The 12,391-nt window shown below is 36.8% G+C and overlaps 1 protein-coding gene across 1 annotated transcript; it reads left to right on the forward strand.

Annotated features, from left to right (window-relative positions):
• The first annotated feature begins 1,230 nt into the window (after positions 1 to 1,230).
• Tnfsf18 (TNF superfamily member 18) lies at positions 1,231 to 12,036 on the forward strand. The gene is made up of 3 exons (XM_003474646.4): positions 1,231 to 1,592; positions 7,129 to 7,162; positions 9,663 to 12,036. The coding sequence occupies exons 1-3, from the start codon at positions 1,374 to 1,376 to the stop codon at positions 10,007 to 10,009; spliced, it is 600 nt and encodes a 199-aa protein (XP_003474694.1). The 5' UTR covers positions 1,231 to 1,373; the 3' UTR covers positions 10,010 to 12,036.
• Positions 12,037 to 12,391: the final 355 nt, after the last annotated feature.

Raw genomic sequence — 12,391 nt, forward strand, 5'->3', positions numbered from 1 at the left:
AAAACTTTAACACTTATGGGAACATCTCTTTTAAAACATCCTCTCACATTTATTCCACCCCTGCAAAAAGTGCAAATTTTTTCCACTTTACAATAAAGGAAACTGAGAATCAGAGAAGTCAAGTAACATGCCTGCAGCTGCAAAGCAGGTAAGGACTCCGTAGCACTATGTAGTGCTTTCAGATCCATTGTGATTTAAAAAGCCAGGCTCTTTTTTAGCACATAATACTAAAAAAAGGTATTTGAGTTTAACACATAGAAAAACTGAGGTACAGAGAACCAGAGGACTTCCTCAATTTTATAGTAAATCAGCACATTGGATGCCAGGAACCAAAGCCCATGATTTTATGCAACAGAGTGTAAGTTCAGGTTGGGGGAACAGGGCAGAACAGGGCCTTTTATGATAACTTTATTTCTGTTTGATGACGGAATCAGTGCTTCAGATTTTAAAAGGTAAAATATGACAAAATTAAACTTTTTGTATTTATACAATTTTATTAAAACCTAGTAATACATTGTTTTCTTCTAGAGACTCTCAGAATAAGTAAATTTTATATGTTAGAAATTGATGAAAGGTTTTTGTTACTTTTTTGTGATTTTTTTGGTTACAGAGTCTCCTTAAATAATCCAGGCTTGCCTCCAACTCACAGTGATCCTCCTGCCTCAGTTTACCCAGTGCTGGGATTACAGACATGGGCCATCACACCTGGCTGAAATATTTTAACCATAGATTCGATCTGATTTTTTCAACTTTTTTTTTGTTTGTTTTTATTTTGTTTTGTTTGGTTTGGTTTTTGAGACAGAGTCTCACTAGGTAGGTCATGCTGGCTTTGAACTCACTGTGTAGCTATCCTCCTGCCTCAGCTTCCTGAGTGCTGGGGTTACAGGAATGTCCCTCCATGCCTGGCTCCAACCTCACTGAAGTACACTTGACAAATAAAAATTGTATGCAGATAAGGTATACAACAAGATGACTTCATTGACACTATTTTTGAAACTATGGGTGTTGGCTTCTCCAGTTCCCCAATATTCTGACAGATGTGTGACATCTGGAGTCTCACATGGCTTAATTTCAAACTTCACTTCTTCTTAGGAAAATAATTCAGAGTGCTTTCATAGATGAGCATTGATGGGCATTGATCTTCCTCTTTTTTGAGGAAAGGTTTTTTTCCTTCCCGCTGAACTTCCCTTGTATTGTTTTTTTTCCTCCGCTGTGTTTGTGTTGGCTTTACACTTTCCACTCTATTTGCAATTTGATCCAGTGCCATGTGCCAGTCAGCACTTAGCCTAGAAGTATCGTTTTCCAACAGTGTCTGAAGGAAAAACTCCACCCCTAACACCCACTGCTAATTATCATACTATGCACTACAAAACATGACACTGCATTGTTCATTCATCACTTGTGAATATCTGCTGTCCACAGCTCCTGCTCTTTCAGAGAAAATGAGTTTGAGCCACATGGAGGCTGCGTCTCTAAGCCACTCAAGTCCTCCAGATACACAGAGATCATGCTGGAAGCCTTGGTTGTGCTCAGCAGTAGCTTTTTTGTTTTGCTTCTTCTGTACACTGATCGTTACTTTAATCTCACTCAAGGTAAGGAGGGGACAGAACCTAAGGCTGTTATTCATTATGATTTTTTTCTTGTTAGTCTAATTATTACTGTTGTCATTCAGTGTTGTTTGAGATAGAAGGAAGAGATTTGTGAGTACAAATAATGTAGTAGCTTTATTCTTGTCATAACATGACTTGGGAAGCTATTTAAGTGTTCTGAGCCAAAAAGATACTAGAAAATGTTAAATACTTGCTGCAGAACTGAGCTGAAGGAGAGAATCACTTGATTGAATGAGTCAGTGGTCAAGTGGGTGGTATATCTTTGAACAGGGAAGTGGCACTGAACTAGGAGTAATGAAATTGGATTTTAGTTCTAGGTCTCCTACTAACCAGCTGTTCAAGACCGAGAAAGTTATTTAATCCCACTGGTTTTCAGCTTTTTCATCTGAAACATGGTGCAAGGGGAATGGACTTGCTGACTAAAATGTTCTTGCTAGCTCTAAAATACAGTGATTGACAATTTACCTCAGAGTGATATAGGACATAATATTTAACAATTCAGATGTGGGCACAATGACTTTGGGCTAGAGTGATCTAGGAAGGCTTCATGGAGGAAGAAGGAATCACATGGCTATTTGGGAAGCCCCTGATGCTTGTCAGGAATTTCCCATTGAACTGCAGTCCAAATTATAGACCTACAAAAGGGGATACACTGGTAACAGAGAGAAAATAGTTTTCTACTAGTTTTTCCTTTGTTGGCTACATTGCACTAACCAAAGAGAAAATAAGAAACACATTATATAGTTCAGGAGTTAACCTATTTCTGGGTCCAGTTGAAAACCCAGCCTTGGGGAGAGCAGCATGGTATATGCCCTTGTAAGGAAGGGTTGGGATGTGACTGCAGAAACATTTTTCTAAGGTGACTGACCAAGGAAGATTTCAAATATGTGGTTCTATCACTTAAGATATTGAAAAGCAACTGAGAAAAGGTGGAGGAAGCCATATACTGTGCGTACTAGTTTAGTTAGGCTAAGTATAGCATTGGCTAAATTTTTACATAGTATTCCACAACGGTAGGAATGTGCATTTCTAATCTGTTCCATCAAGGGATATGTCAAGAAGTGCGAACTTTCTGGAGAAGTTTGAGCAGAAAGAAAAGAACGTTAGAATTTCTGAGCGGTTAGACTTTTGGAGAGAAAGGGTGAAAACAGCAATAACAAATTAGGAAGTGCCTTTTCCTTCTAAACAGACATCTCAAGTTTCATTAGCCAGATGGCTCTGAAGAACACTGGATACAGATATCGTTAGCTCCTTCATATGACGGTGAGGAGGGAATCGCCTTTCTCAATGGATATCTCTTGCCAGAAGTGAACTGCATTACTCGACCTTTGAAGCTGTCATTCTGGATTCTATTTCCTACAAATTATGTAGCTTTTTAATAAAAGATTCTGCCTCTCAAGACAGCCCAGATTTTGTGTCAAGTTTAGGGAAATATGAAAGATATTTTGGATATTTTCCTGACTGGATGCTTGGGAGATTAATTCCTATGGGAAAGCCAATGACCTGGTTGACAATACAATGATATTAGCTCATGTTTTCTACTTTGAACTGGCCTGCAACTTCCCTCTCCCTATTGGTTACAAACAGTCAACTTTGGAAAAAAGATTCTAGTGGTTGGCGAGCAGTGATTCATTATAATTTAGCCCCTTCCGCATTCTCAAGATATATAGAACCTGGAAGTTTCATTTCATTTTTGTTCTCTAGTTTTTACTGACAAAGCCCCACCTTCTAGATGCTCTAGATACCAAATTAAAAGGAGTTAGATTGACAGAATGGTCCCTCTACAACAACAAAAATTTATCTATAAAAGGTAGTTTTTCCCTTCTCTTCCTCCCCTCCATAAGATATTTAACTAAAAGGACAGACTTCAGGCTCAAGGAGTTCAGTCAGACCCTAAATGAAAATGACTATAGTAGTAGTCGCTAAGAAACTAAATATTTAGGGAACTCCACTGCTCAGTGAAATGAAAGATGCTTTCAGAGGGGAAGTTATACTTGCACTTAAAAGAAGAGTAAATTTTATTTCTAATGATGAACAGACCAGGGTTGGTTAAAAGAAAGAATTATTAAAGTTTGGCCATTTTGAGCCCAACTACGATGCCAAAGTGTGGTTAAAAGACTGAAACCAAAGTGAAGTTTCAACAATAATTGTTCTTTGTAAACTAAAAACTAAACTAAGCTAAACTAAACCAAAAGTCCACTGTGCTTTTGTATAAGTAATTATTCCTTCCAACTATCACCGGAATTATATATAGAAAGTTTGGACAGAGGCCTTGGCTCTTATCAGCTGCATAACTTGGGCTAATTACTCAGCCTTCTCCACACTATTCCTTCATCTTCAAAATGGGCATGCTAACTCTTAGAGTTATCATAAGGACAACAGTACAGTACAGTACGGTACCCAACACACTAGACACTTGGTAGACTTTCAGAAGGTGGTTGTGGTTCATATTTGCACCATTTACCATTAATGAGATTACAACGAATATAAATTTAGCATAACCTTTTAACAGTATGAATTTTCATTGCCAATTTATACTCCTTCTCAGTCAATGATCATGCCTGTCAGTCATATTGATGACATTTCAGATTTTCACTTATGGCAATAATTACAGGACTGACATCAAAGCAACCTGTAATACAACATCTGGAATTTCTTGTTCTGGCAATTAATTTGTCTATGACTTTCTCTGTGTATCCTTGTATCTGCTAGTAGCTGGCACATGATCCATGGCATATATTTTGGCACTTGGTTATATTTAAATTGTTACCTAATTGTTTCATGTATATAATCATATTTTTAAAAAAGATTGCAAATTTTTGCTATCTTTGGTCTAACATCTGCAAGAGGCAACAACCACACATTAAATTTCTCCTCCCTGACTACAATGCTGGTATAGTGTTGGGATATAGGTTTAATTCTTCATTATGATTAGCATCATTGTCAAAACAGCTAATACTTATTAGCAGGCTCAGACAGGCTATCTGGGAAGACTCTTTGCAGCAAGAATAACCTCATTAAAAACCATAAGCTTCCATGAGAGCTTTGTCCTCTTATTAACCCCCTCTGATAGAGAAGGATAAGGGTGTATGTGTAGGGCCGGGGATGTAGGTAGGCAGTGGAATGCTTGTCTAACATCTGCAATGCCCTGGGTTTTATTCTCAACCCAAGGTAGAAAAGAGTTCTAATTATATACATCTATCAAGGGTTGAATGGACTTAAACATCTCTTCTAAGAACTCTACAACAAGAATGAAATACTTGCAAGAGAAAAATCCAGTGGCAGGGAATCCAGGGATTATTATTCTTAAAATAGTGGCTTCCAGGCTTTTTAGATTGTACTTCCTTATCAATAAAATGTTTTCAATATAATTTTTAATGTATATATGGTAATGATTGTGTTATATACAAGTATTGGTACTGTACACTAAATAGATATGGTATATAAAATGAACGTTCATAAGGACAAACTACATAATGTTTATTGCGCTTATTTTCAGGGTAAAGTGATTTTGCTTTTAGTAAGATATTCTATCTTTTAAGACACATTAATGCACAATATAAAGAAGCTAAAATAATTGAAATAATTTTTTAATAATTTGAAAAATGTGCTTCTTTTATTTTCTCAATTTAAAATTTTGTGATATAGCAATGTGTAGTCTATATGCTGTTAACTTACTTTTTTTTTTTTTACCGTACCTGAAAAATTATTTCACAGGAGATTTTTATCTTATGTTTGTAAAATTTAATAACTCAGTTTTCAATCCATCATCTATTGATGTGATGTGAGTTTTTAAAATTAAATTAACATGTCCCTCACGTTCTAATCCTTTCTTTCCTTACACAACGAAATTCTGGTCTATAATTATAGCACCTTGTATAAACTCTCTGCTTACTTGCTTTTCTTTTCAGTATACTTTAATGTCAAAATTCCAGCTATGGAAAACCTCTAACACTGGTTAAATGCAGTTTTTACATGTTTCTAGAAAAACATGGAAGATCTTTCTGAAAGGTCTTAACATTAAATTTATGATTCCCTTCCGTGTAAGACTTTTAGTGTTGCTCTGGAAGCAGCCTATAGCTCTCAATTCCCTCATTTTCCTCCACTGGAATATTTCATAATACACAATAGAAACTATTTCTGTGAGGAACTCTAATGGCTACCATATTTCTAAATCTGCCAATTCACCGTTCTTTTCTTTATTGCTTTATTAGCTGATCATTTTTCTTTCCCAAATACATTTTACCTTTGGTTTCCAAATACTACTTTCCTAGTTCCTCTTAAACCCACTGGCCTTTCCTTCTCAGTTTCTTTTTGAAATTCTTTCTCATTCACTGTCATCTAAATATCAGGTTTTCATTTCTGATTGTAGTCCCTGAATTAATGGTCTCATATAATGCCATGACCTAAAGCAACAACCTGAAACTGGCTAAGTTCTTAACATAGACCTTAAATTCCAGCTTCCCATATATACCTGCCTATCTGATACCCTTACTTGGATATTTAATAAGCATCTAAAACCAAACTCCCCATTCCCTTCTCAGTGTATATCCCTCTAAAATCTTGACAATGTAGTGAGTGGCAATTTCTCCTTCTAATCACTCTAGCTGACATCTTGGGGCCATCTTCCTTCTCATCCCTCACCCCGCAGTCATGTCAGGAACCACAAGGGGCCTTGTCATCCAAACGCTCATCACCATCTCCGGCGCTAGCACCTTGGTCAGAGGCACTGCATTCTCTTGCCTAGATGGTTACAGCAACGGTGTTTTTTGTCTCACTGCTTTGTTTACTTTACTCTTAGCACAGTAGCCAGAGAAATTTTTAAAATATCCAAATCTTGAAGTTTATAAAAAATATCTTTTTGCTACAATGAAACCAATGAATTTGAATACAAACTTATTTTGTGATTAGATCTTATTTTATTAAAACGTCTTTTGGCGCTTTTAAGATTGAAAATGGTTATATTTGTAAAATTAATCACAATTGGTGGTATCACTTACCAAGTAAATTGTAATATGTTGCAGCAGTTTGAAACGATCAGATCTCAGTTACTGTTTATGATGTAATTACTTGCACATTAGGTAAGGATGACTTTATCAACCTGAGTTATAAAGATTTATAGAGGTTGATTGCTTATTACTTTACATAAAGACAAACACAAATAGAAGCTCCATTATTTTCTTCTTGTGGTTCATTAGGGTGTGGTGACTTCTGTTGACAGAAAGTTTCATAGCCAAGAGGTAGAGAACCAAGATCCAGTTTTCCATTTGTCCCATGGCTAGAAGAAAGATGGGTGAAATGAGAAACTAGCTTTGTAAGAAGAATCAAAAGACATCTAGGTAATGAAAAGTAGCTGGTTGTCTGCAAAGGGCAACAGAGGAATACATGGTGGAGAGAGTGATTTTTTTATGGCCATGGCAAAGTAGTTTGATTCAGGAATACAAGGCTGTAAGTAAATCAATCAAGAGAGTGGCTATGCTGTCACTATGCTGACCAAATTCCTCTTTTTCTTCCACAGATGTCTGCTAAAGAGTTCTGCGTGGCCAAGTTTGGTGAGTATTATACCTTTAACATATCCTTTTTACTTTTCTTAGTTTTTGATACAAGAAGGGAGATGTCAATACTCTCAAGAAAGAGATACCTATATTCACTCCTTTGCTCATTTCGGCTACTATTTATAATTATTTATCATTTGCTGAGTAGCATGCTAGGAGTGGAGGCTTTTGGAGGTGAACCAGAGTGATGAGCCCATGCCCTGAGAAAGTTCATTTCAGACCACATCTCTGGGCAGGAAAGCATTACACTGAAAAGCTTGCAAATTGGAGATACGGGAATCAACTTCTGTGTTTTAATAAGAACAAGCTTCAAATTTCTAGAATGGTTCTTCAAAATGCAGCTCACATATTTCCAGTGTTCAGTGGAATATGTAGGGGGCACAAGGAAAACAATGCTGTTATTAGTAAACGTATAGGAAGAGAAATGAAATAGGAATGGCCATTTCCTCTGCTTATTTCTCCTCTTCCTCTTCTCTTACCTCCTGAGTCACCCTTTATATCACTCGATATTTAAAACTACACTGCAGTTTACAGGTATACTGAGTTTTAGAATATTTCTTACAATGCAAGCAATACTTCAATTAAGTGCGTTTTTGTTCTTCACTGGCTTCAGGACAAGTATATATATTCACCTGAAAGCAAAACATTGGATTTAACTACTAACTCTGTAGCCATTGTGTTTCTATGTGATTCAAACTGCTGGATTTCCATTTGTGGGATGAAGACTTTTTAAAAATTGGTCTCCACCATTGTGTTTCACTTTTTTTTTCCATGAAAAGAATGGAACTCATGGTATGCTTGCAATTCCTCTTTTATGTAGTAAAAATTGAGAACCTCAATTGATGAGTTAACTTTAAGTGACTTCATCATTGAATTAAATAGGAGGAACATTAATAGTTTTTCCTGGTGAATTGCCCATTATATGTCAAGGAAGAAGAAATTTACTGGAGGGCATGATTTATAGAAGGGCATGTTTCTTGCTCTACTGATCTTCCCTTCAGCCTCCTGAGAAACTACTTTCCAAGTTTTATATTAGTCATGTAAATATGAATGAGAATTTGAGTTGCAGTGCTACTGCTTCGAGGGCTTTGCCTCTTACTACCAAAATTATGAAGAATTAGGGAACAAGCCAGGTCAAAGTACATCTGTCTGTCCTGAAATCATACAGCTCTCCAAAACCAACTAACATTTGGTGAATAATTATATATCTTATGTTCCTATGAAAATGAATGGTGAGATCTGAACACTTCCTTGACCCTTTGCAACAGTATTAAACTATAGATACTAATATTTACATAGTCAAGTGGTATCTATTTATAAACTTATGAATTTACCAGTATCTATTTTTGGGAAGTTTGAATAACGATACCTGATGTGGGTTCTGCATAACACATGTTTACAAAATGATAAGAAAATCCTTAATTTAGGCACAAAGTATATACTTCAGAAATGTGGAAGCTATTAGTCAATTTAGAAATATTCATTGAGATTGGAGTAGAAGGAACACTTGAATTAGTGAGCTAGTGTTGGGAGCCACTGAAGCTGAAAATTGATCACACATGCGTGGCTGGGGCATGGCTATCCCAAGAATAAAGAGCACTTGGAGCAAGCCACGTGAAGAAGTTGCTTCAGCCCAGAAAACCACCAAGCACTTAGACAATCCAAGCAATGGGTTGTTAGGCAAAGGAATACCATGTGACACTGTGTTGCTAAATGTACAAACTCCTTATAGTGAGGGTGAGTTCCTTTCATCCCATTTGGATAGTACGGCCTCACCTGACCCCAGGTTTGTGTCTTCTTTATTTTCTCATCCTCTCACGGTCCTTCACCCCAGAAACTTCAAGAGCTGCGTGGGCCATGGCAGGCTAGTTCAAATACAGACTAGCAATATAGTGAGCCCCACCCTGCCCCGCCCATCCCAACAAAGCAACAAAGAACTTTATTGAGCACATTATAGGTGCAAGAACATTTTTAGTGCTTAAAATACAGCAATGAGCAAACTACAGATGCTCTCAAAGAAGTTATATTCAAGTCCATCTAGACAATAAATTAGTGAACAATTTATAATATACTAAATGGTGACCCCTTCTTAGAGAAAACTAAAGTAGGGTTAAGGGGACTTTGGGGGGGCACAATTCTATATGGATGGATTAGGGAAAGTGCTACCTTGATACACAGCAAATCAGGAAAATCAGAGATTGTCAACTCTAGTTGGCATCCTGGTATATAATTTCTTTCTCCCTTTCTCCTTTCTTTCAATAAATATTAGTTAACAAGGGATACAGAGCCATTTAACTCATTTTCTTAGCACTTTTATAGCAAGAGATATACATAGGGCTTGCAATCTGTCTAAAACAAGAATAGGACTAAAAATAACAGATTTGTGGCTAAGAAAAATAGTATAAACCAGGTAAGCCATAAAGAATTTACTACGGTGAGGAAGAGGATAAAATAATAAATATGGTTTGTATTTTTCTCCTCTGTATATTTCTTATAGGACCTCTGCCCTCAAAATGGCAAATGGCGTCTCCTGAACTTCCTTGCATGAACAAGGTATCTGACTGGAAGCTGAAGATACTTCAGGATGGCTTGTACTTAGCTTACGGACAAGTGGCTTTTGATAGAACCTACAAGGGAGCAGCTCCTTTTGAAGTATGGCTACGTAAAAATGAAGATCCCATACAAGTTCTAACAAACAACTCTCAGATCCAAACTTTCGGATGTATTCATGACTTTCACACTGGAGACACAATTGACTTGATTTTCAACAGCGAAGACCAGGTTCTCAAAAATGACACGTACTGGGGGATCGCTTTAATACCAAAGCAACAATTCATCTCTTAAGGATTTGATTTGGTATCTTCATTCTCTTTAGCATATGTGGACGTTCTTTTGAAGAACTGGAGGGGGCAGATTGTCAGTACTTATAGTTTGTCTGGGTATACACATCACCACAAACAGAGCCCACCTGCATGTGCGATTTTCCCTTGTGCTCTCTAGAAAGAGACTCAAAGAAAGGGTCAAAGGCTTTTGGTTTTCTGAGGTTGGGTCTGTAAGGATACTTTAGTAATCCAAGATAAAATGAATGATGTCGGAAGAGGACAGAAAATCCTCAAAGATTCTTTATCTGAACCTTGAAACCCTAAGTAGAAAAACCAAGTCTTATTTCCATAGACATCTAACTTGGTTTGCAGAAAAAGGGAAGGCAGTCGGTCGGCCTTATTCTCATGCTCTTAAGTTGCTTTACTTTATTCTTCCATACTTCCACCTTTCATCTTCTGAGACCCTCTTAATGTTGTCAGACTGGCGAGGTGACCACAGATGTGCCAACAATAACTTTAGGTATTGTGCGTTTAGAGAAACACTTTGAGAACTACGGGGACAGGTATGAAGAGGACATGTAGTGTAATGTGATTTTTCTGGGAATTTCTTCTGGTTTCATCATACTTAGGATGCAAATATTTTATTAAACCTTTGATCAAAGGAATCATTCTAACCTTTTACCCACGGATTCACCGTCTATGTCTCTGAACACTGCCAATGGTGAATTCAGTCACTGCTAATAATTGTTAAATTTAAGCCCAGTAATCAGCATTACTATTTGTATATTGTTATTTAATTTCATATTTTTGGCAGGCTTTCCTCAGTTTCCAAAGTGTGTTCACATATCACATGGGCAACTTCAGGAAGGTGGGAGGTGTTTTTGCAAAATTTTAGCAGTGAGAATGTAGATGCAGATGGAGTGGACAGGCATCTGGCCTCACTGAGTAAATGGGCTTTTTGTTGTTATATATTCACACTAACCTTAGCTTTATAATTGGTATTTATGCTATCATACATCTATAAAATTTAGCAAATTCAGTTTTCAGGACATGGGTCCCCTGTTAGCCCAAGGCGGATGAAGTGAAGTTATAACAGATCTTTCCTTTACTAACAGTCTGATTTTCCCTGCTCTGCCTGGAGCAGGGAGTTCCAGGGTGCTGCTCAGGACTTGCTCCAACCAAATCCCCTTCCTCACATTAAAGAGCCCATCTCGATGAGATGTGCTAACCCCTAGAAATAGTAAATAACATTCAATTCAAAATTTTTGACTCAGTTGAATTGGGTATATGTATGTTCTTGTTGAAGAGTCTGGAATCAATGTAAATTGTAATCAATTTAAAATATTTATGGATAATGGTGAAAGCCCATATTATGTTAATTAATATAATTATAAAGCTAACTTAAAAATATTTGAATTGTGTACAATAAAAATCACATGGGGCAACTAAGCTATTTTTTCTTGTATTAAAATCTGCTGAACAGCTGCAAACCTGCAGATTCAAAGACTTGTGTACAAAGCCTGCCCCAAATGATCTTTTGTATTTGCATATTCTCTCAGGAAATTAAAATTGTGTCACATATATTTATAGAATCCTTGATTGATTTTTATTGAATTATAAGAAGTAGAATGCTGGAGTGGGCCAGAACTAACTCATATAAGCCAACTGTTAAATTTTCAGGGATTTAGCACGCTGGTTATTCATCCAGTCATCACTGAATTTGCCTGTGGTGGGAGTATTTATACTATGGGAATTGGTGTAAACAGTATACAACAAAGAGTACAAATCAAGCTTTTATTTTGAATAGCTGGCTTACTAGCACACCACTGTTTATAAAACTCTCCTAATTCAACTTCTCTGTGTTCCTGCTTAATTCCTGTGATGACCAAGACAGGCTAAGAGAGACAGTGAAATTATACACACAGCCCATGCCCAGCACAGAACTGCTTCTCAGTGCAAGCAGAGATTTTTGCACTGAAGGCAGCGGGATGGCTACTGGTAGAAGTTAAAAAATTTTCTTGGTGTTATAATTTCGGCCTTTTGTTTACAGTTCCCATATTATGTTTAAACTATAATAAAAATGCATTAGTAATTGTATTGTAACTGATTCATACTTGGGTTTTCAAACTAGACTTACTGATCGAGAGAAGACAAATACATAAGAGAACTTATTGATAACAAAAAAAAAACACTTCTTGTCAAATGTCGGGCACAAATAAGAGATGAGTACAATTAGCTTTTGGCCACAGCTACCGTCATTTCTGCTCACTTACTCTACCTTGCCCATTCTTATTATCAAAGCCATTCCTGACGCAGATTATTTTTTCCTCATCATTCTGCTTTGCCTCATCAATAATGACCAAGAATAGTAACATGAATTAAACATCTGAAGGGAGCAGTTAAC

Source organism: Cavia porcellus, unplaced genomic scaffold (genome assembly GCF_034190915.1).
Source record: "Cavia porcellus strain 051 isolate PalLab524CR breed Dunkin Hartley unplaced genomic scaffold, mCavPor4.1 scaffold_29, whole genome shotgun sequence".
Classification (NCBI taxonomy): Eukaryota; Metazoa; Chordata; class Mammalia; order Rodentia; family Caviidae; genus Cavia; species Cavia porcellus.

Excerpts from the sequence above, each read along its gene's own strand:
- Tnfsf18 (XM_003474646.4), top strand. The coding sequence starts at position 1,374 with ATGACACTGCATTGTTCATTCATCACTTGTGAATATCTGCTGTCCACA. Across the intron at positions 1,593-7,128 it reads TTACTTTAATCTCACTCAAG|ATGTCTGCTAAAGAGTTCTG; the intron begins GTAAGGAGGGGA and ends TTTCTTCCACAG. Across the intron at positions 7,163-9,662 it reads GTTCTGCGTGGCCAAGTTTG|GACCTCTGCCCTCAAAATGG; the intron begins GTGAGTATTATA and ends TATTTCTTATAG.